The sequence below is a fragment of the Pseudophryne corroboree genome, unplaced genomic scaffold (assembly GCF_028390025.1).
Source record: "Pseudophryne corroboree isolate aPseCor3 unplaced genomic scaffold, aPseCor3.hap2 scaffold_302, whole genome shotgun sequence".
NCBI classification, from domain to species: Eukaryota; Metazoa; Chordata; class Amphibia; order Anura; family Myobatrachidae; genus Pseudophryne; species Pseudophryne corroboree.
The window spans coordinates 542,015-566,960 of NW_026969693.1; the positions used below are offsets into that span (position 1 = coordinate 542,015).

Sequence of the window (24,946 nt, forward strand, 5' to 3'; positions counted from 1 at the left end):
GCCTCCAGCATATTCAATTCAAGTTTGGAAATTCGCCTGCAGTGCTTTTAGACAGCAAATTCGCGATTTTCAATCCGCCACACTTTGGAGGGTGAAAACAAATAAAAAAATTTTAAACATGGTTTTTTTTGTGTTTTTTTTTTGGGAATAGCAGATCTATTTATATTAGAAGGGATTAGGTTTTTTTTTTTTTTTTTGGGGGGAGGCACAAATATTATTTATATATTTTTTAAAATATTATTTTTTTTTTATTATTTTTTTTTTATTGCTGGAACGGTAAAATCAGAAAAAAAAATGGCGTGGGGTCCCCCCTCCAAAGCATAACCAGCCTCGGGCTCATTGAGCTGGTCCTGGTTCTAAAAATGCGGGGAAAAAATTGACAGGGGATCCCCCGTATTTTTAAAACCAGCACCGGGCTCTGCGCCTGATGCTGGTGCCAAAAATACGGGGGACAAAACGAGTAGGGGTCCCCCGTATTTTTAACACCAGCATCGGGCTCCACTAGCTGGACAGATAATGCCACAGCCGGGGGTCACTTTTATGCCGTGCCCTGCGGCCGTGGCATCAAATATCCAACTAGTCACCCCTGGCCGGGGTACCCTGGGGGAGTGGGGACCCCTTCAATCAAGGGGTCCCCCCCCCCAGCCACCCAAGGGCCAGGGGTGAAGCCCGAGGCTGTCCGCCCCCCATCCAATGGGCTGCGGATGGGGAGGCTGATAGCCTTTGTTGTAAAAGAAAGATATTGTTTTTTCCAGTAGTACTACAAGTCCCAGCAAGCCTCCCCCGCAAGCTGGTACTTGGAGAACCACAAGTACCAGCATGCGGGAGAAAAACGGGCCCGCTGGTACCTGTAGTTCTAATGGAAAAAAAATACCCAAATAAAAACAGGACACAGACACCGTCGACAGTAAAACTTTATTACACACTGCCGACACACACATACTTACCTATGTTCACACGCCGACATCGGTCCTCTTCTCCATGTAGAATCCCGGGGTACCTGAAAATAAAAGATCAATATACTCACCTCAACCAGGCTCCAGAGATAAATCCACGTACTTGGCAAAAAAAGAAAACGAACAACCGGACCTGCGGACCGAAAGGGGTCCCATGCTGACACATGGGACCCCTCTCCCCGAATGCCGGGACATCACGTGACTCCTGTCACTGATGTCCCTTCAGCCAATCAGGAAGCGCTACTGCCGTGGCGCTCACCTGATTGGCTGGACGCCGTCTGTACTCTGACAGCGCCTCGCAAAGCCGCTCCATTACTTTCAATGGTGGGAACTTAGCGGTTAGCGGTGGGGTCACCCGCCGGTCAGCCGCTGACCGGCGGGTGACCTCACCGCTAGCCGCTAAGTTCCCACCATTGAATATAATGGAGGGAGCTGTGCGATGCGCTGTCACAGCGATCAGCCAATCAGGTGAGCGCAACGAAGTTGCGCTTCCTGATTGGCTTAGAGACCTGTCAGTAACAGCTGTCACTGACAGATCTTAATCGTGGAAAGGTGTCCCATGTGTCAGTATGGGACCCCTTTCAGTCCGTTTTTGGTGCGGGTAAATGCGTTTTCTTTTTTTGCCAAGTACGTGGATTTATCTCTGGACCCTGGTTAAGGTGAGTATATTGAACTTTGCTTTTCAGGTACCCCGGGATTCTACATGGAGAAGAGGACCGATGTCGGCGTGTGAACATAGGTAAGTATGTGTGTGTCGGCAGTGTGTAATAAAGTTTTACTGTCGACGGTGTCTGTGTCCTGTTTTTATTTGGGTATTTTTTTTCCATTAGAACTACAGGTACCAGCGGGCCCGTTTTTCTCCCGCATGCTGGTACTTGTGGTTCTCCAAGTACCAGCTTGCGGGGGAGGCTTGCTGGGACTTGTAGTACTACTGGAAAAAACAATATCTTTCTTTTACAACAAAGGCTATCAGCCCCCCCATCCGCAGCCCATTGGATGGGGGGGGACAGCCTCGGGCTTCACCCCTGGCCCTTGGGTGGCTGGGGGGGGGACCCCTTGATTGAAGGGGTCCCCACTCCCCCAGGGTACCCCGGCCAGGGGTGACTAGTTGGATATTTGATGCCACGGCCGCAGGGCACGGCATAAAAGTGACCCCCGGCTGTGGCATTATCTGTCCAGCTAGTGGAGCCCGATGCTGGTGTTAAAAATACGGGGGACCCCTACTCGTTTTGTCCCCCGTATTTTTGGCACCAGCATCAGGCGCAGAGCCCGGTGCTGGTTTTAAAAATACGGGGGATCCCCTGTCAATTTTTTCCCCGCATTTTTAGAACCAGGACCAGCTCAATGAGCCCGAGGCTGGTTATGCTTTGGAGGGGGGACCCCACGCCATTTTTTTTTCTGATTTTACCGTTCCAGCAATAAAAAAAAAAAAATTATTTTAAAAAATATATAAATAATATTTGTGCCTCCCCCCCCCAAAAAAAAAGTACCTAATCCCTTCTAATATAAATAGATCTGCTATTCCCAAAAAAAAAAAACACCAATAAAAACATTTTTAAAATTTGTCCCGGCATTTGGGACAAAGGGGTTTGATGTGAAAACATTGGACCCCTTTCATTAGTCCGCTGGATCGGTGTGCGTTTTTTTGTTTTGCCAAGTACGTGGATTATCTCTCTGGACGTGGATGTACCTCTGGACGCTGGAAGGTGAGTATGATTTTTTGACAGGTACCCTCGGTTCGTCGGAGATCGTTGCAGTCGGCGTGTCAACATAGGTGAGATGGATTGCCCAGAACTCCCTTTGACCAAAATCACCCTGGCATGTCCAAAGTGCAGCCCTCCGGCACTTGCGTCACTACACATCCAAACATTCCATGAAACAGCAATGCTGGTCAGGGAATGTTTGGATGTGTAGTGACGCAAGTGCTGGAGGTTTGCATTTGGACCCATTGTTCCCCGCTTGTGTTGTGTGGACTGTATGTACCTCTTCCTTCCAGTCCCAGGGTGACACTATTACCCACATCTGGTAGCTCATACTGTTCTCTTCCACAGGTCCTGCGTTGTATCTTCCCAAGTGGCGTGGATGTGAGGAGACACGGCATTTCACCTGATGTTCCATGGGAGACCCTACTGGTGATGTGGACCTGACCCTCCGCCATGTAGCAGACAACCCCCTCAGGTGAGATGTATTGCCCAAAACTCCCTTATCCAAAATCACCCTGGCATGCCCAAAGTGCAGCCCTCCGGCACTTGCGTCACTACACATCCAAACATTCCATGAAACAGCAATGCTGGTCAGGGAATGTTTGGATGTGTAGTGACACAAGTGCTGGAGGTTTGCATTTGGACCCATTGTTCCCCGCTTGTGTTGTGTGGACTGTATGTACCTCTTCCTTCCAGTCCCAGGGTGACACTATTACCCACATCTGGTAGCTCATACTGTTCTCTTCCACAGGTCCTGCGTTGTATCTTCCCAAGTGGCGTGGATGTGAGGAGACAGATCCCCTGATGTTCCCTGGGAAATCTACTTACATACAATTCAACTGCATTACAAATTTTAATAAAAACCACAGGAAACTTCTATTTTTAAAAGTTTATTGAAGAAAATTTTTTTTAAATAAAGTTTGAAAGTTAATTAAAACAAAAAAGTAGTTTGTTCTTCTTTACATTCTTTTCTTGTGTATATAGATATCTGTGGGGAAAAGAAAAAAAAAGTATATTAAAGTAAAAACACACTAAATTCATGTTCATTTTTTCCAATGAAAATTTGTGGAACAACACAGCCCAGCATGAGCCATTGATGGGCGGTGTTGTTCTACAAAGGCATGCGGTTCAAAGTGAAAGAGTGTCGTCAGTGGTCAGTACTTTGACATGCTAACATTTGTGGAACAACACAGCCCAGCATGAGCCATTGCTGGGCGGTGTTGTTCTACAAAGGCATGCGGTTCAAAGTGAAAGAGTGTCGTCAGTGGTCAGTACTTTGACATGCTAACATTTGTGGAACAACACAGCCCAGCATGAGCCATTGCTGGGCGGTGTTGTTCTACAAAGGCATGCGGTTCAAAGTGAAAGAGTGTCGTCAGTGGTCAGTACTTTGACATGCTAACATTTGTGGAACAACACAGCCCAGCATGAGCCATTGCTGGGCGGTGTTGTTCTACAAAGGCATGCGGTTCAAAGTGAAAGAGTGTCGTCAGTGGTCAGTACTTTGACATGCTAACATTTGTGGAACAACACAGCCCAGCATGAGCCATTGCTGGGCGGTGTTGTTCTACAAAGGCATGCGGTTCAAAGTGAAAGAGTGTCGTCAGTGGTCAGTACTTTGACATGCTAACATTTGTGGAACAACACAGGCCAGCATGAGCCATTGCTGGGCGGTGTTGTTCTACAAAGGCATGCGGTTCAAAGTGAAAGAGTGTCGTCAGTGGTCAGTACTTTGACATGCTAACATTTGTGGAACAACACAGCCCAGCATGAGCCATTGCTGGGCGGTGTTGTTCTACAAAGGCATGCGGTTCAAAGTGAAAGAGTGTCGTCAGTGGTCAGTACTTTGACATGCTAACATTTGTGGAACAACACAGCCCAGCATGAGCCATTGCTGGGCGGTGTTGTTCTACAAAGGCATGCGGTTCAAAGTTTCTTGAATTAAACATGGTTCTACTCACCTTGGTACGCTCAACACAATCTTATGCCGTCCACTTCATTTTTCCTCAACAATCCTATGAATAAGTCAAAAACACAGACTAGTGAATAGTAAATTCACACAATGAAAGTCTACTGTACATCATTACAAAAAGGATTTTTTGAAGAAAAAGGGGGTATCAGAATAGCTCTTTGGCCCATCATACATGTAGCCGCAAGGAGCTTTCATCCGTTACCACACGCGCCCGCATACATGCCCGCGCATGTATGCCTACACAAAGCTCCTTGGTAGTACCCGGTCACGGGTGGGGAAGCCCAACAAATAATAAACAATAGTAAGAAAAACAACAAACTAATGGGAGGGGAAGACAGGGATACATGAAAAACATTTAAAATAAAATAAAATAATACGACCGGGTTTATGGTGGAAGTCTGTCCGGATCCTCTTCTTCCCCCTGATAGGGCGTGGATGTCCTGGGAGGCTGGGGAGTATGTCGACTGGCCCTCGGTGCCCATGCTGTTGAAGAATGTGCGGCTGGTGGTGGAGGCATCTGGGGGGTGGGGTACATCCCTGTATATCCCTGGTACATCTGTGACTGACTGTACTGGGATGGGACTTGAGGAAGGGTACGATGCGTCCTTGTGGCTTGAGACGGCGGATATGGTGGATCACCAGCGTGTTGATGAGCTGGTACTGGGAGCTTATCATAGATCATCTGCAGTGTGGTTGCCATGACCTGTTGGCTGGAAGCGGAGTGTCGATGACTATCCGACATGTTCTTATTGCTTTCTGCCAAACATGTGTTTTTTTCCACAAGCTTGACCAAGGAATCGGACATGATGTTAAGTATGTTCCTATTCTCCCTACGATCTTCAATTATGATCTGTAGTATTGTGGCCGTGCTGTCGGAAATAGTCTTCTGCAGTTCATGCAGATTGTTGGACATTTTCTCCATTGTCCTCTCAATGTTGTCCAGTCTGCTTCCCACAACATTTGTGTATGTATCCTGGCGTGTCCCAATCTCTGATGCCAGGGTGTGAACCCTCTGAACAGTTGAGGGATTCTGCCCTTCCTGGATGTCTGCCACCACATTCATTTGGGCAGCTGAAAAGAAAATTAGACAATATTATCCACATTCATCATACATTTTTTGGAAGGTTCACAATTCAATTTACTCACGCAGGGATGTAGCAACTGGATCATCCTGCACTTCCACCTCGTCATCCTCTGACGACCCCTGTAGGAGATCCGGCCTGAAGTACGAACCAATCCCCGAAGCTAGTCCGCTGCTGGTTCGTGGCACCACTGTTTGCAAAATAAATTTTGGAAAAGTTGATAAACTTTACACAACTACTGCCCCCCCCCCCCCCCCCCACAAAAAAAACAAACAAACCTTCTCCATCCTGTGATGCCGCTGCTCCAGGAGCTCCACTTGTCCTCGTTTCGGAAGACTTTTCAAGGGTCTGGCTGGATACATCTGCACGGCTGTCCTCAAACCCAAGAAAAGTTTAACCCTGTAGACTCAAACAGATCGAGTGATGGGTCCACAAGGGTTGTGTCTTGAGGCTCTTCAGTCACAGTCCCAGAGCTCCTGGAGAGACGACGATCTGGTGATGGCCTGCGCGCAGGAGCTGTAGTTTGGCGCCCATCTTGTGGTGTGGTCGCCGACGGTGTCTGGTGCACAGGTGATAGTCTGTGCACTGATGTCGTCTGGTGCACAGGTGACCAACTGCGCGATGACGAACTGTGGCGCACAGGTGACGATCTGTGTGCTCGCGATGCTTGCGGCGCAGTTGATGGTCCGCGCGCTGCTGCCGATGCCTGCTGCACAGGTAACGGTCCGTGCGCTGGCGATGTCCTGTGCGCAGGTGATGTCCTCTGGGCAGGTCTGTCTGAAAAAAAAAAAAAAACATTAGCACATACAAAAAATTTAAAAGGAAATACAGCTCATGTGAATGTATTCTTACCATCAGACCTCCTTTTGGACGGCTGGTCTCCCGCCTTCCTCCGTCTTCTGGGCGGTTCTTCCTCCTCGAGAAAGCCAGCAGGACGGCTGGAGTCCACACCTCCGCGAACTCCTTCGACCATGACAGGGTTCAAGCGCCTTCTAATAACGTTCTCCCAGGATAGCCACTTCAAATTGAGAGCCGGGCCACCTCCCGTAGCTGTCTCATGTCGGCGCTGAATCCCCATCTTCTTCTTGGTCTGTCTGCGGCAATCACTGTACCGCTTCAAGCAATTTCGGGTGCTCCGACGGTTTCCAGAAATTGCAGTTACTTGACTGGCGATGGATTCCCAGATGTTCCGCTTTACCTTAAATGCTGTTTTCTGTGCCCTTGATCCATACAAAACGTCGTAGGACCTGTCGACGCAATCCACTAGGACACAGTTTTCCGCCTCAGTGTATCTGGGTCCACGCGGCTTTTTCTGTCCTGCTTCTTCACCAGAGGCTTCCTCCTCCGACTGCTCCTCTGGCTGGCTTCTTGCCTTTAGGGATTAAAAAAAAAAAAAAATTTTTTATTAAGATCGGTATGTACCTGTGAGTGTCAGTATCCCTGGCATTGCGCACCTATTACAGTAGGTGTGCATGGCATTGCACAAACTACAGTGGGTAAAGTTTGATGCTATTTGTGTCTGCATGTGTGGTTAAGTACCTTTTTACTAGGCTTTTTCTTGGACTTCTCATGGGCCCTTGACGACCGCGGCTGGTCACTAGATGCCTGGTCGGTCGCATCCGCCTCCTGGGTTGGCTCCCACTCCTCATTGCTTTGCAGGGATAGATCCGAGGGGGTGGGGGAAGGGGCGGATCGGGTTGGTTTGTCCCTTGACATCTCTGTTATAAAAAAAAAAAACATACATGTATAAATGGCTGACCCTCACAAAATGGCTGCCCCTTACAAAATGGCTGCCCCTTACAAAATGTCGACCAGGCTGTCGACTAAACTTGCTCCAAATCACCCCAAAATGGCCAGAAAGCATCCCTGCACACTCAGGAGGCACCCCACAGCAAAATTAGGCGGGAAAACACATGTTTGAAAAACAATCAGCAGCACATGTCAACCTGGCTGTCGACTCAACTTGCTCCAAATCACCCCAAAATGGCCAGAAAGCATCCCTGCACACTCAGGAGGCACCCCACAGCAAAATTAGGTGGGAAAACACATGTTTGAAAAACAATCAGCAGCACATGTCAACCTGGCTGTCGACTAAACTTGCTCCAAATCACCCCAAAATGGCCAGAAAGCATCCCTGCACACTCAGGAGGCACCCCACAGCAAAATTAGGCGGGAAAACACATGTTTGAAAAACAATCAGCAGCACATGTCAACCTGGCTGTCGACTCAACTTGCTCCAAATCACCCCAAAATGGCCAGAAAGCATCCCTGCACACTCAGGAGGCACCCCACAGCAAAATTAGGCGGGAAAACACATGTTTGAAAAACAATCAGCAGCACATGTCAACCTGGCTGTCGACTCAACTTGCTCCAAATCACCCCAAAATGGCCAGAAAGCATCCCTGCACACTCAGGAGGCACCCCACAGCAAAATTAGGCGGGAAAACACATGTTTGAAAAACAATCAGCAGCACATGTCAACCTGGCTGTCGACTCAACTTGCTCCAAATCACCCCAAAATGGCCAGAAAGCATCCCTGCACACTCAGGAGGCACCCCACAGCAAAATTAGGCGGGAAAACACATGTTTGAAAAACAATCAGCATCACATGTCAACCTGGCTGTCGACTCAACTTGCTCCAAATCACCCCAAAATGACCAGAAAGCATCCCTGCACACTCAGGAGGCACCCCACATCAAAATTAGGCAGGAAAACACATGTTTGAAAAACAATCAGCAGCACATGTCAACCTGGCTGTCGACTAAACTTGCTCCAAATCACCCCAAAATGGCCAGAAAGCATCCCAACACACTCAGGGGGTACACCAATGCTAATAGAAGACCCAAAAAAGTCAATTAAAGAAAAAAAAAACCGTGAAAAACTACCCCAAAACACAAGTCTCCCCCCAAAAATGCAGCAACACAAGCAAGGGGCTATACACATACCTGCACACATGCACACATGCACAAACACCCCATGTACACCTCATGGCAACCCCCACTACACAAACACATACATGCAACACCAGACACACATGTGGTACTTACCTACAACTGTAGTAAAAGCTCCTAAAATGGCTCTGCTCCGGGGTAACAGGAATCCTCCTGACTGTCCTGGAATAAAGCCTGCTGGGGTGTCCAAAGATATCCACAGCAAACAACCAAATTGCTAGCTCTGCACCTCCTCACACCTCTCTGCAGGTTCACAAAATGGCTGCAGAGCACATGCAACAAACAAGCCCTAATATAGTGCTGCTTTGGGCGGGAAGGCGAATTCAGTACGCCCACTGATCGCCGATTGGCCGGAATCCGCCTGCAGGAGGGGCGAATCATTTTTTCATTGCATATTGCGAATCCAGGGTCCCGGCGACAGGGCTGCGGCTGGCGATAGCGGGCGAATCATACAGAGGCGGATCTAATGACGCGATTCGCCCGCTATTGCATATACCCCTTTGTATTGCTCTTCTGGTGACAATGTAGTTTGTTTTTGTCAATTACCATTTTAATAATAGGGTAAAGAAAATTAAGTGGATTTTTGAAAGAAAACAATACTGTCAATATACTATTAAAACAAATTAAAACAGTAAAAGTTATTGTACTTTAAGTAAAAATAAAAGAGCCAAAATATCAATCCCAGTTTTGGATTACTTTAATTAACAAAAAAAATGCATATAGCAGAGGACAGTTGCAATCTGCCTACCTCTGGGTTATAGGCCCAGCATGCTTCCATTGTAGTCCTCTGCTGCACATGTAAGTGCAAGAGATCCTGAAGCACTCACTCATCATGGGAAAGTACCAATGTGTTTCTTCATTGGTTGATGGAAGGAACATCTTACAAAAACTCTCCAGATTATTGACTTTTTAAAGTTTTTCTAGGAAACGTTCTAGATGAATGCTTATTAGCCTTTGTCAGTATGTACTTTCGCAAAGTGTCTCTGAGGCGCAAATAGTTAGCGTGTTCAGTTGTTAACCAAAAGGTTGGTGGTTCAATCCCACCTAGGGACGTAATTGACCTTGTTATCAGATTTTGGTGATCTTTAAGTAGACAAGTAAAGATTTCAAACCACATCTTATGGTGTAGGGTACCTGGCCTTCTCTGATGTAATCAGAGTTAGATTTGATTAAGTGATTTTATAAAAAAAACAGCCACGAAGCACAATTTAGCAGTGGGTTGCAGAGAAAAAGAAATATGCTGGCAGAAAAATCCAATTGAGTGATTAAACAGCTCTTCATTTTCTGGCTTTATTTTTATGCTAACAAATTTGTGCTCTGAAAAGTGTCCACAAAGCCAAGTATCTGATTAACAGCTTTGTAGGGATGGTTTTTCACCTATTATTAAATTAAACTTGCTTCATTGGAAAGGCAGCAAGATGCATCCTCATTTCAATGTCTACTGAAATAATACAGGTTGACACCAGGAAACATAAACGTCACTGCATCCTTGCTGCTTCCTCATGGGGAAGTCTGTTTAATGTGAAAACAAGGTGATATCTAATGATCACACAGGTAAGGAATTAAGAAAATCTTTCTTTATGGGTGAAGATGTTTCTCACAAAATTGTTGCACCAAGGCATCATTGAAATTCAAGCTGGAAAGATGATTTTAATATATCACTTGTACATTTTGTACTGCTCTTCTGGTGACAATGTAGTTTGTTTTTGTCAATTACCATTTTAATAATAGGGTAAAGAAAATTAAGTGGATTTTTGAAAGAAAACAATACTGTCAATATACTATTAAAACAAATTAAAATGGTAAAAGTTATTGTACTTTAAGTAAAAATAAAAGAGCAAAAATATCAATCCCAGTTTTGGATTACTTTAATTAACAAAAAACAATGCATATAGCAGAGGATAGTTTCAATCTGCCTACCTCTGGGTTATGGACCCAGCATGCTTCCATTACAGTACTCTGCTGCACATGTAAGTGCAAGAGATCCTGAAGCACTCACTCATCATGGGAAAGTACCAATGTGTTTCTTCATTGGTTGATGGAAGAAACATCTTACAAAAACTCTCCACATTATTGACTTTTTAAAATGTTACTAGGAAACATTCTAGATGAATGCTTATTAGCCTTTGTCAGTATGTACTTTTGAAAAGTGTCGCTGTGGCGCAATCAGTTAGTGTATAAGGCTATTAACCAAAAGGTTGGTGGTTCAATCCCACCCAGGGACGTAATTGACCTTGTTATCAGATTTTGGTGATCTTTAAGTAGACAAGTCAAAATTTCAAACCCCATCTTATGGTGTAGGATACATGGCCTTCTCTGATGTAATCAGAGTTAGATTTGATTAAGTGATTTTATAAAAAAAACAGCTAGGAAGCACAATTTAGCAGTGGGTTGCAGAGAAAAAGAAAAATGCTGGCAGAAAAATCCAATTGAGTGATTAAACAGCTCTTCATTTTCTGGCTTTATTTTTATGCTAACAAATTTGTTCTCTGAAAAGTGTCCACGAAGCCAAGTCTCTGATTAACACCTTTGTAGGGATGGTTTTTAACCTATTACTAAATTAAACTTGCTTCATTGGAAAGGCAGCAAGATGCATCCTCATTTCAATGTCTACTGAAATAATACAGGTTGACACCAGGAAACATTAACGCCACTGCATCTTTGCTGCTTTCTCATGTGGAAGTCTGTTAAATGTGAAAACAAGGTGATATCTAATTAGCACACAGGTAGGGAATTAAGAAAATCTTTATTTAAGGGTGAAGATGTTTCTCACAAAATCGTTACCTCAATGCATCATTGAAATTCAAGCTGAAAAGATGATTTTAATATATCACTTGTACATTTTGTATTGCTCTTCTGGTGACAATGTAGTTTGTTTTTGTCACTTACCATTTTAATAATAGGGTAAAGAAAATTAAGTGGATTTTTGAAAGAAAACAATACTGTCAATATACTATTAAAACAAATTAAAACGGTAAAAGTTATTGTACTTTAAGTAAAAATAAAAGAGCCAAAATATCAATCCCAGTTTTGGATTACTTTAATTAACAAAAAAAATGCATATAGCAGAGGACAGTTGCAATCTGCCTACCTCTGGGTTATAGGCCCAGCATGCTTCCATTGTAGTCCTCTGCTGCACATGTAAGTGCAAGAGATCCTGAAGTACTCACTCATCATGGGAAAGTACCAATGTGTTTCTTCATTGGTTGATGGAAGGAACATCTTACAAAAACTCTCCAGATTATTGACTTTTTAAAGTTTTTCTAGGAAACGTTCTAGATGAATGCTTATTAGCCTTTGTCAGTATGTACTTTCGCAAAGTGTCTCTGAGGCGCAAATAGTTAGCGTGTTCAGTTGTTAACCAAAAGGTTGGTGGTTCAATCCCACCTAGGGACGTAATTGACCTTGTTATCAGATTTTGGTGATCTTTAAGTAGACAAGTAAAAATTTCAAACCACATCTTATGGTGTAGGGTACCTGGCCTTCTCTGATGTAATCAGAGTTAGATTTGATTAAGTGATTTTATAAAAAAAACTGCCACGAAGCACAATTTAGCAGTGGGTTGCAGAGAAAAAGAAATATGCTGGCAGAAAAATCCAATTGAGTGATTAAACAGCTCTTCATTTTCTGGCTTTATTTTTATGCTAACAAATTTGTGCTCTGAAAAGTGTCCACAAAGCCAAGTATCTGATTAACACCTTTGTAGGGATGGTTTTTCACCTATTATTAAATTAAACTTGCTTCATTGGAAAGGCAGCAAGTGATGTCATCCAAGCAGTGGGTCAAAGTTGGCTTCAAACCTCGTCTGCTTATGAAAAGAGAAAAGGGGTATGCAGGGCATGGCGGCCTTTTGCGGTGCTTGGATGACCCCTAGTTCGCATTAAATAATGCAGTCGAGTTTCCCACATTTGGGGAAATCACAGGGGTCAGCATACCCAGAATGCAATGAATGAACCGCACCCTGGGAGAACAGTCTTCATGACCATGGTATCTCCTATGCAAAATAAGTATGATTTGGGATAGGGCTGGGGAGGGCCGCTGCTCAGGCACATCTCTGTCAAGTAAAGGAGATTCAACTGAGGCAGCACAAGGGAACTCTTATCTGGGGACAACAACTGCAGGGAGAACACATATTTTCAGATGAACATGGGAGGGCAGAAGGCTGCCTAATACTGAAGCACCCCCAAACAACAAACCAAATGCAACAACTAGTGCAAGCATTCCTGGGGGAAGGCCTGCAGCAGATGGATTTGCATATGGCGATGTCATCCAAGCAGAGGGTCAAAGTTGGCTTCAACCCTCGTCTGCATATGAAAAGAGAAAAGATGCGTGCAGGGCATGGCGGCCTTTTGCGGCACTTGGATGACCCCTAGTTCGCATTAAACACCTCCACCCTCCGTCGGTGTGGGGCTCATGTTGGCTATGCCCCAGCCCCTGAAGCATTCAAGCTGATTTCTTGCAGCAGCTGGGCACTGTAACAGCTCCAGAGCTGCTCTGTAAGGCAAGTAAAAGGGTGTGGGCCCTGCAGCACTACCTGTAGTTCGCATTGTGCGAGACCCCTAGTTCGCATTAAACACCCCCACCCTCCTTCAGTGTGGGGCTCATGTTGGCCATGCCCCAGCCCCTGAAGCATTCACGCTGATTTCTTGCAGCAGCTGGGCACTGTAACAGCTCAAGAGCTGCTCTGTAAGGCAAGTAAAAGGGTGTGGGCCCTGCAGCACTACTTGTAGTTTGCATTGTGCATTGGAAGGCACAAAGTAAGCAGACGGGAGGAGAAGTCAGGATAGTGCACAAGGGTATAGACGGGAGGGGCTCAAGAAAAAAGAAGTGGAAACAGACAGCAAACTAGGCTTCCAATGCACAATGCAAACTACAGGTAGTGCTGCAGGGCCCACACCCTTTTACTTGCCTTACAGAGCAGCTCTGGAGCTGTTTAATCACTCAATTGGATTTTTCTGCCAGCATAATTTTTCTCTTACGTCCTAGAGGATGCTGGGGACTCCGTAAGGACCATGGGGGATAGACGGGCTCCGCAGGAGACATGGGCACTTTAAGAAAGACTTTAGATCTGGGTGTGCACTGGCTCCTCCCTCTATGCCCCTCCTCCAGACCTCAGTTTACTACTGTGCCCAGAGGAGACTGGGTGCTTTTCAGGGAGCTCTCCTGAGTTTCCTGACAGAAAGTATATTTGTTAGATTTTTTTATTTTCAGGGAGCCTGCTGGCAACAGACTCCCTGCATCGAGGGGCGGAGGGGAGAGATGCACACATACTTCTGTGAGTTGATAGGCTCTGCTTCTTAGGCTACTGTACAGCATTAGCTCCAGAGGGATCGGTACGCAGGTCTCACCCTCGCCGTCCGTCCCAGAGCCGCGCCGCCGTCCCCCTCGCAGAGCCGGAAGATAGAAGCCGGGTGAGTATGAGAAGAAAAGAAGACTTCAGAGGCGGCGGAAGACTTCATGATCTTCACTGAGGTAACGCACAGCAGTAAAGCTGTGCTCCATTGCTCCCATACACCTCACACACGGCAGTCAGTGTAAGGGTGAAGGGCGCAGGGGGGACGCCCTGGGCAGCAATATAGACCTCTCTTTGGCAAAATAAATATATATGCAGCTAGGCACTGTATATATATATAAGAGCCCCCGCCATTTTTTTACTATATTTGAGCGGGACAGAAGCCCGTCGCTGAGGGGGTGGGGCTTCTCCCTCAGCACTCACCAGCGCCATTTTCTCCACAGCACCGCTGAGGGGAAGCTCCACGGACTCTCCCCTGCTTATACCACGGTAGAAAGAGGGTCTTAAAGAAGAGGGGGGCACATAATTAGGCGCATATATATATGGAAATACAGCGCTACTGGGTAAACATAAAATTATTGTGTTTTTTTCCTGGGTCATATAGCGCTGGGGTGTGTGCTGGCATACTCTCTCTCTCTGTCTCTCCAAAGGGCCTTGTTGGGGAACTGTCCTCAGATAAGAGGATTCCCTGAGTGTATGGTGTGTCGGTACACGTGTGTCGACATGTCTGAGGTAGAAGGCTCTCCTAGAGAGGAGCAGGAGCAAATTAATGTGGTGTCTCCATCGACAACGCCGACACCTGACTGGATGGATATGTGGAATGTTTTAAGTGCTAATGTAAACTTATTACACAAGAGATTAGACAAAGCTGAAGCTAGGGAACAGTCAGGGAGTCAACCCATGCCTGTCCCTATGTCGCAGGGACCTTCGGGGTCTCAAAAGCGCCCACTATCCCAAATAGTTGACACAGATACCGACACGGATTCTGACTCCAGTGTCGACTACGATGATGCAAAGTTACAGCCAAAATTGGCTAAATGTATTCGATATATGATTATTGCAATAAAAGATGTTTTGCACATCACAGAGTCCCCTGTCCCTGACACGAGGGTACACATGTATAAGGGAAAGAAACCTGAGATAACCTTTCCCCCCTCACATGAGTTGAACGAATTATGTGAAAAAGCTTGGGAATCTCCAGACAAAAAGCTGCAGATTCCCAAAAGGATTCTTATGGCGTATCCTTTCCCGCCAATGGACAGGATACGGTGGGAATCCTCCCCTAGGGTGGATAAAGCATTGACACGCTTATCCAAAAAGGTAGCGCTGCCATCCCAGGATACGGCTACCATCAGGGACCCTGCTGACCGCAAGCAGGAGGTTACCCTAAAGTCCATTTACACACATTCTGGTACCTTACTCAGACCGGCGATTGCGTCGGCCGGGGTTGTAGCGCGGTGGCAGCATGGACAGATACCTTATCAGCAGAGATTGAGACCCTAGATAAGGATGCTATGTTATTGACCATAGGGCATATAAAAGATGCTGTCCTATATATGAGAGATGCTCAAAGTGACATTAGTCTACTGGGTTCTAGAATAAACGCTATGTCGATTTCTGCTAGACGAGTCCTATGGACCCGGCAATGGACAGGTGATGCCGACTCAAAAAGGCATATGGAGGTTTTACCTTACAGGGGTGAGGAATTGTTTGGGGAAGGTCTCTCGGACCTAGTCTCCACAGCTACAGCTGGTAAATCAAATTTTTTGCCTTATATTCCCTCACAGCCTAAGAAAGCACCACATTATCAAATGCAGTCCTTTCGATCACAGAGAAACAAGAAAGTACGAGGTGCGTCCTTTCTTGCCAGAGGTAAGGGCAGAGGGAAGAAGCTGCACAACACAGCTAGTTCCCAGGAACAGAAGTCCTCCCTGGCCTCTACAAAATCCACCGCATGACGCTGGGGCTCCGCTAAAGGAGTCCGCCCAGTTGGGGGCACGTCTTCGAGTTTTCAGCCACATCTGGGTTCATTCGCAGGTGGATACCTAGGCAATAGAAATTGTTTCTCAGGGTTACAAGCTGAAATTCGAAGAAGTGCCTCCTCGCCGGTTTTTCAAATCGGCCCTACCATCTTCTCCCCAGGAAAGGGAGATAGTGTTAAATGCAATTCACAAATTGTATCTTCAACAGGTGGTGGTCAAGGTTCCCCTGCTTCAACAAGGAAAGGGAAATTATTCGACCCTGTTTGTAGTCCCAAAACCGGACGGTTTGGTCAGACCCATATTAAATTTAAAATCCCTGAACCTATACTTGAAAAGGTTCAAGTTCAAGATGGAATCGCTAAGAGCGGTCATCGCCAGCCTAGAAGGGGGGGATTTTATGATATCTCTGGACATAAAGGATGCATACCTTCATGTACTCATTTATCCACCTCATCAGGCGTACCTAAGATTTGCGGTACAGTATTGTCATTACCAATTTCAGACGTTGCCGTTTGGTCTCTCCAGAATTTTCTCCGAGAATTTTCACCAAGGTAATGACGGAAATTATGGTGCTCCTGCGAAAGCAAGGTGTCACAATTATCCCGTACTTGAACGATCTCCTCATAAAAGCGAGATCAAGAGAGCAGTTGCTGAACAGCGTATAACTTTCACTGAAGGTGTTACAGCAACACGGCTGGATTCTCAATATCCCAAAGTCGCAGTTGGTTCCTACGACTCGTCTGACTTTGCTTGGGCATTATTCTGGATACGGACCAGAAAAGGGTTTATCTTCCGATAGAAAAGGCCCAGGAACTCATGACTCTGGTCAGGAACCTATTGAAACCAAAACAGGTGTCAGTGCATCACTGCACTCGAGTCCTGGGAATGATGGTGGCATCATACGAGGCCATTCCCTTCGGCAGGTTCCATGCGAGGATCTTGCAATGGGACCTACTGGACAAATGGTCTGGGTCACATCTACAGATTCATCAGTTGATCACCCTGTCCCCCAGGGCCAGGGTATCTCTCCTGTGGTGGCTGCAGAGTGCTCACCTTCTAGAGGGCCGCAGGTTCGGCATTCAGGACTGGATCCTGGTGACCACGAACGCGAGCCTCCGAGGTTGGGGAGCAGCCACACAGGGAAGAAATTTCCAAGGTCTTTGGTCAAGTCAGGAGACTTGTCTTCACATCAACATCCTGGAGCTAAGGGCCATATACAACGCCCTATGTCAAGCGGAGACCTTACTTCGCGACCAACCAGTTCTGATCCAGTCAGACAACGTCACCGCAGTAGTTCATGTAAACCGCCAAGGCGGCACAAGGAGCAGAGTGGCGATGGCGGAAGCAACCAGAATTCTTCGCTGGGCGGAGAATCATGTAAGCGCACTGTCAGCAGTGTTCATTCCGGGAGTGGACAACTGGGAAGCAGACTTCCTCAGCAGACACGACCTACATCCAGGAGAGTGGGGACTCCATCAGGAAGTCTTCGCACAGATTGCAAGTCGGTGGGGACTGTTCCAGATAGACATGATGGCGTCCCGCCTCAACAAAAAGCTACAGAGGTATTGCACCAGGTCAAGAGACCCTCAGGCAGTAGCTGTAGACGCCCTAGTGACACCGTGGGTGTTCCGGTCGGTCTATGTATTTCCTCCTCTACCTCTCATACCCAAGGTGTTGATAATAGTAAGAAAAAGAGGAGTAAGAACAATTCTCATTGTTCCAGATTGGCCGCGAAGGACCTGGTATCCAGATCTGCAGGAAATGCTCACAGAAGATCCGTGGCCACTTCCTCTAAGACAGGACCTGTTGCAACAGGGGCCCTGTCTGTTCCAAGACTTACCGCAGCTGCGTTTGACGGCATGGCGGTTGAACGCCGGATCCTAGCGGAAATGGGTATTCCAGATGAGGTCATTCCTACGCTAATAAAGGCTAGGAAGGACGTGACATCTAAACATTATCACTGTATATGGCGAAAATATGTTTCTTGGTGTGAGGCCAGGAATGCTCATACGGAAGAATTCCACCTGGGCCACTTCCTTCACTTCCTACAAACTGGAGTGAATTTGGGCCTAAAATTAGGCTCTATTAAGGTTCAGATTTTGGCCTTATCCATTTTCTTTCAAAAGGAATTGGCCTCTCTTCCTGAAGTAAGTACAAACTTTTGTGAAGGGAGTACTGCATATTCAGCCTCCTTTTGTACCTCCGGTGGTCCCTTGGGACCTTAACGTGGTGTTAAGGTTATGGTTTGAACCACTTAAAATGGTGGAGTTTAAATATCTCACTTGGAAGGTGGTCATGTTATTAGCCTTGGCTTCCGCTAGGCGAGTGTCGGAATTAGCAGCTTTATCACATAAAATCCCCTATCTGGTTTTCCATATGGATAGAGCGGAATTGCAGACCCGTCCTCAATTCCTGCTAAAAGTGGACTCATCCTTTCATATGAACCAACCTATTGTGGTGCCTGTGGCTACGCGTGACTTGGAGGATTCCGAGTCCCTTGATGTGGTCAGGGCTTTGAAAATTTACGTGGCCAGAACGGCTAGAGTCAGAAAAACAGAAGCACTGTTTGTCCTGTATGCAGCCAACAAGATTGGCACCCCTGCTTCAAAGCAGACTATTGCTCTCTGGATCTGTAACACGATTCAGCAGGCGCATTCTATGGCGGGATTGCCGTTGCTTAATTCAGTCAAGGCCCATTCCACTAGGAAGGTGGGCTCTTCTTGGGCAGCTGCCCGAGGGGTCTCGGCACTACAGCTGTGCCGAGCTGCTACTTGGTCGGGTTCAAACACCTTTGCAAAGTTCTATAAGTTTGATACCCTGGCTGAGGAGGACCTCCTGTTTGCTCAATCGGTGCTGCAGAGTCATCCGCAGGAGCCCGTTTGGGAGCTTTGGTATAATCCCCATGGTCCTTACGGAATCCCCAGCATCCTCTAGGACGTAAGAGAAAATAAGATTTTAAACCTACCGGTAAATCTTTTTCTCGTAGTCCGTAGAGGATGCTGGGTGCCCGTCCCAAGTGCGGACTACTTCTGCAAGACTTGTATATAGTTATTGCTTACATAAGGGTTATATGTTAGTTTTCATCGGTCTTGGACTGATGCTATGTTGTTTTCATACTGTTAACTGGGTAGTATATCACAAGTTATACGGTGTGATTGGTGTGGCTGGTATGAATCTTGACCTTGGATTAACAAAAATCCTTTCCTCGTACTGTCCGTCTCCTCTGGGCACAGTTTCTCTAACTGAGGTATGGAGGAGGGGCATAGAGGGAGGAGCCAGTGCACACCCAGATCTAAAGTCTTTCTTAAAGTGCCCATGTCTGCTGCGGAGCCCGTCTATCCCCCATGGTCCTTACGGAGTCCCCATCATCCTCTACGGACTACGAGAGAAAAAAATTTACCGGTAGGTTTAAAATGTTATTTTTTTCTCTGCAACCCACTGCTAAATTGTGCTTCCTAGCTGTTTTTTATAAAATCACTTAATTAAATCTAACTCTGATTACGTCAGAGAAGGCCAGGTACCCTACACCATAAAAGGGGGTTTGAAATTTTGACTTGTCTACTTAAAGATCACCAAAATCTGATCACAAGGTCAATTACATCCCTGGGTGGGATTGAACCACCAACCTTTTGATTAATAGCCCATGTAAGTGAAAGAGATCCTGAAGCACTCACTCATCATGGGAAAGTACCAATGTGTTTCTTACAAAAATTCTCCAGATTATTGACTTTTTAAAGTTTTTCTAGGAAACGTTCTAGATGAATGCTTATTAGCCTTTGTCAGTATTTACTTTTGCAAGGTGTCTATGTGGCGCAATCGGTTAGCATGTTTGGCTATTAACCAAAAGGTTGGTGGTTCAATCCCACCCAGGGATGTAATTGACCTTGTAATCAGATTTTGGTGATCTTTAAGTAGACAAGTCAAAATTTCAAACCCCCTCTTATGGTGTAGGGTACCTGGCCTTCTCTGATGTAATCAGAGTTAGATTTAATTAAGTGATTTTATAAAAAACAGCTAGGAAGCACAATTTAGCAGTGGATTGCAGAGAAAAAAAAATTATGCTGGCAGAAAAGTCCAATTGAGTGATTAAACAGCTCTTCATTTTCTGACTTTATTTTTATGCTAACAAATTTGCTCTCTGAAAAGTGTCCACAAAGCCAAGTCTCTGATTAACACCTTTGTAGGAATGTTTTTTCACCTATTACTGAATTAAACTTGCTTCATTGGAAAGGCAGCAAGATGCATCCTCATTTCAATGTCTACTGAAATAATACAGGAAACCAGGAAACATAAACGTTACTGCATCCTTGCTGCTTTCTCATGTGGAAGTCTGTTTAATGTGAAAACAAGGTAATATCTAATCAGCACACAGGTAAGGAATTAAGAAAATCTTTCTTTATGGGTGAAGATGTTTCTCACAAAATTGTTGTCCGAATGCATCATTGAAATTCAAGATGGAAGATGATTTTAATATATCACTTGTACATTTTGCATTGCTCTTCTGATGACAATGTAGTTTGTTTTTGTCAATTACCATTTCAGTAATAGGGTAAAGAAAATTAAGTGGATTTTTTAAAGAAAACAATGCTGTCAATATACTATTAAAACAAATTAAAATGATAAAAGTTATTGTACTTTAAGTAAAAATAAAAGAGCCAAAATATCAATCCCAGTTTTTGATTACTTTAATTATAAAAAAAAAATGCACATAGCAGAGGATAGTTTCGATCAATCGACCACTGGGTTATGGGCCCAGCATCCTTCCATTGCACTACTCTGCTGCTCATGGAAGTCTGAGAGATCCTGAAGACTAAATTGATTAAAGGCCTAAAAGTACTGGACTATAAGGAAAGACTTACTAGGCTGAATATGTATACACTAGAAAAGAGGTGCCTAAGAGGAGATATTATTAATATCTTCAAATATGTAAAGATACATAACAAAGAGTTATCAGAGGAATTATTTATTAAAAGAACACGTGGTCACTCGCTGCGACTGGAGGAAAGTTCAGAACGCAATGGAGGAAAGGGTTCTTCACTGTTAGGGCAATCAGGATGTGGAATTCCCTGCCAGGGAAGGTGGTAATGGCGGACTCTGTAATTGGATTTAAAAAAGGAATGGATACATTTCTGAATGAAAAAGCTATCCAAGGTTATAATACTTAAAATATCAACATGGTTAATCCGGGGGTAACATGAGTTTTAGTAGCTAACTAGTCATAAAACATTATTCAGCAAGTATGTAGAATCATCACAACTTAAAACAGGTTGAACACGATGGGCAATTTGCCTCTATTCAACCTCAAAAACTATGTTACTATATGTTACTATATTACTGTAGTATATAGAACACCACAATGCAATGAGCAGTGATAGTGAGCACTGATGAGGATACTAGAACTGACACTGAGCAGCAAGATGCAGCACTGGACTATTAGTAATGTACTGTAGTATGCTGAGCACCACAATGCAGCACAAGACAATGAGCAGTGATACTGAGCACTGATGAGGATACTACTGAGAACTGACACTGAGCAAGAGAGACACACTACTAGTATTACTGAGCAGCAATAGGTAACCACTGATACTGAGCACTGATATTGAGATTTCCACTGAGAGAACATAGCCACGTCCTCTCCGCTCTCTCTTCAATGCACGAGTAAAAATGGCGGCAACGCGCAGCTCTAATTATAATATCCGAATCTCGCGAGAATCCGACAGCGGGATGATGACATTTTCCCTTGTTCAGGTTTTCCGAGTCAGGCGGGAACAACCGAGCCTGCCTCAGACCAGTGTAAACCACGTGGAGTTCGTGGGGAATTCGGTTCTCGGAGAACCGAACCCGCTCCTCTCTACCTTATACCCATCAATTTTTTTTATTTTCAATCTAAGCCCCTGCAGTTTTCTGTAAGCATCTGCTTCGCTATGATGATCAACAAGTCACAAGGGCCAAACACTCAGGGCTTGAGGCATAGATCTTTGGACCAGCTGCTACAAGCATGGCAGAGGTGTCACTATCACTGGTGACACCCAGAGAGGTGGCGAGGGAGATTGTAATGCAGTACGTGCAAATAAGCAGCGCAATGGTAAAAAGGAGGCATGATTTCATAGGTAGGGGCGTGGCCTGGTGGCCTGAATCTACATTTTATTGCTCCGGGTGTCCCGGGGGTTGGGGGCTGCACCCGGGGACTAGTGTGTAAGCGGTGCTGGCTCCTGCACAGTGACAGGGCATGGCCACCCAGTATGACACCTCCCTTCTTGACCATGCTGTAATTGCAGTCGCACTGCAGTTCAGCGTGATCATAAACAATGGTGTAGCCTCCTGCTGGTGCAGACTGTATGTGCGCGCAGGAAGCCGCCACCATTTTTGTGATCACAGCGGCTGAATGTGATGTCATACAGCCGCTGTGACCACGCCCCCTGTGTATCCTCCATTGCAGACCCCATTTTGAAGCCTTGCCCCCGCACTGCTCCATCCCTGACTTGGAAATGGAGTGTTGCTGACCCCACTCTCCCCCCCTGCCCCGATTGACAGGCAGAGGCGATCGCATGCAGGCACATGCGTATGATCTTAGCAATTTTTGCAGTTGGATCGCTTATTGTGATTGCAATCCAACCTGAATCAGGCCCTATTACCTATCACAATGCGCTGCGGGCAGTACAAAATTGGGTTAATATAGGAGAAAAACCCCCAGACCTGTGCTCCTTAACTGTACCTGGTGGCTAGTGGAGCGGCTGCCCAGTAATCAGTGTCCACCCCAGTGCGCACACGGCCCACCCCCTACGGCCACGCTCCCCTTAATCAGCGGCCTCGTGATCCGGAAGGGCGGTGTGTGTGTGACTGACCTTAGGAAGAAACCGGAGCCTCCGCTGCAGTGACCCAGCAACCAGGGCACGGGAGTATACAGCGCCGCTGGGAGTGATGAAGCTGCAGTAAAGATGTCTATTAGACCTAGCCTGCTGCAGCCCTTGTAGATTCTCATAAAACAAGTTCTTCTTTTCTTGTCAAAATTAATAGCTAAGAATAGGCTGCCTGAGGCAGGCCCCTGTTAAGTGGCCTGCTACTGAAGGCACCAACTACAAACTGAGCTCCCTGTTCATGGAAGCGGGGTTATAGAGGAGGATGCGCTGAGCATCTTGGGAACAGTCAAAAGCTTTGAGCCGGTTGGTGCCTCAGATCAAGATCCTACTCTACACCCCAATGTGAATCCTTGTGGAGTCCAGTGTACCCCACAGAAGAAATTAATGTGTCACACCCATTGGCAGCAACCTTAGAATAGCTGCTGACGGGCACAATTGAGAAAGGAAGGGGGGGGGGGCATTTGAATCCAGCACATAGATGCAATTCAAATATGTAATTTGTACCTTCCTATTTTAAAATATAATGGATGAACCTCACCCTGTGAGAACAATCTTCATGATCAAGAGATCTAATATGTAAAATAAGTATGAATTGGGATAGGGCTGGGGAGGGTGGCAGCTCGGGCAGCCCCTCCCCCGTCAAGTTAAGGAGATTCAACTGAGGAAGCACAAGGGAACTCTCGTCTGGGGACAACAACTGCAGGGAGACCACATCTTTTCAGATGAACATGGGAGGGCGGAAGGCTGCCTAATACTGAAGCACCATCAAATATCAAACCATATCCAACAACTAGTACAAGCATTCCTGGGGGAAGGTCTGCAGCAGACGGATTTGCATACGGTGATGTCATCCAAGCAGTGGGCCAAAGTTGGCTGGAACACTCATCTGCATATAAAAAGAGAAAAGGGGCATGCAGGGCATGGCGGCCTTTTGCAGTGCTTGGATGACCCCTAGTTCGCATTAAACACCCCCACCCTCCTTTGGTGTGGGGCTCATGTTGGCCATGCCCCATCCCCTGAAGCATTCATGCTGATTTCTTGCAGCAGCTGGGCACTGTAACAGCTCCAGAGCTGCTCTGTAAGGCAAGTAAAAGGGTGTGGGCCCTGCAGCACCACATGTAGTTCGCATTGTGCGTTGGAAGGCACAAAGTAAGCAGACGGGAGGAGAAGTCAGGATAGTACACAAGGGCATCCTTTTCTCTTAGTCCGTAGAGGATGCTGGGGTCACATTAAGAACCATGGGGTATAGACGGGATCCGCAAGAGACATGGGCACTTTAAGACTTTCAAAGGGTGTGAACTGGCTCCTCCCTCTATGCCCCTCCTCCAGACTCCAGTTATAGGAACTGTGCCCAGGGAGACGGACATTTCGAGGAAAGGATTTATTGTTAAACTAAGGTGAGCATCTTACCAGCTCACACCTTAAGCATGCCGCAGAACGTGGCATTCAACAGAACACAAGCCAACGGCATGAACAATTGCAGCAAAAAGCTGAGCAGAACCGTAACACAACATGTGTATAACCACAAGTAATTACTGCAGACACAGTATGGACTGGGACGGGTGCCCAGCATCCTCTACGTACTAAGAGAAAAGGATTTACCGGTAGGTATTAAAATCCTATTTTCTCATATGACCTAGAGGATGCTGGGGTCACATTAAGAACCATGGGGTTATACCAAAGCTCTTGAACGGGTGGGAGAGTGCGAACGACTCTGCAGCACCGAATGACCCAAATTGAGGTTATCATCAGCCAAGGTATCAAACTTGTAAAACTTAGCAAAAGTGTTTACTAAATAGCTGCTCGGCAAAGTTGCAATGCCGAGACTCCCCGACCAGCTGCCCAGGATGAACCCACCTTTCTAGTAGAATGGGTCTTCACCTAATTCAGTAACGGCAATCCTGCCGTGGAATGAGCATGCTGAATCTTACCACAGATCCAGCGCATAATGGTCTGCATGGAAGCAGGACACCCAATCCTGTTGGGAGCATACAGGACAAACAGAGCCTCTGTTTTCCTAATCTGTACCGTTCTGGTGACATAAATTTTCAAAGTTCTGACCACAGCCAGAGACTTTGACTCAACGAAGGTGTCAGTGGCCAAAGGCACCATGTGGAAAGATGAACCACCTTTGGCAGAAATTGTTG

The 24,946-nt window shown here is 46.0% G+C and overlaps 1 protein-coding gene and 1 pseudogene across 1 annotated transcript; both read right to left on the bottom strand.

Annotated features, from left to right (window-relative positions):
* Positions 1–4,582: 4,582 nt before the first annotated feature.
* Positions 4,583–6,103, bottom strand: LOC135016625 (uncharacterized). Its single transcript, XM_063952877.1, has 3 exons — positions 5,992–6,103; positions 5,778–5,903; positions 4,583–5,702 (listed from the first exon to the last, which is right to left on the bottom strand). Exon 3 carries the CDS (start codon positions 5,692–5,694, stop codon positions 5,017–5,019), a length of 678 nt encoding a protein of 225 aa, XP_063808947.1. The 5' UTR covers positions 5,695–5,702; positions 5,778–5,903; positions 5,992–6,103; the 3' UTR covers positions 4,583–5,016.
* A 6,393-nt stretch (positions 6,104–12,496) lies between these two features.
* LOC135016744 (U1 spliceosomal RNA) lies at positions 12,497–12,675 on the bottom strand (annotated as a pseudogene).
* Between the last annotated feature and the right edge of the window lie 12,271 nt (positions 12,676–24,946).

Excerpts from the sequence above, each read along its gene's own strand:
- LOC135016625 (XM_063952877.1), bottom strand. The coding sequence starts at position 5,694 with ATGAATGTGGTGGCAGACATCCAGGAAGGGCAGAATCCCTCAACTGTT.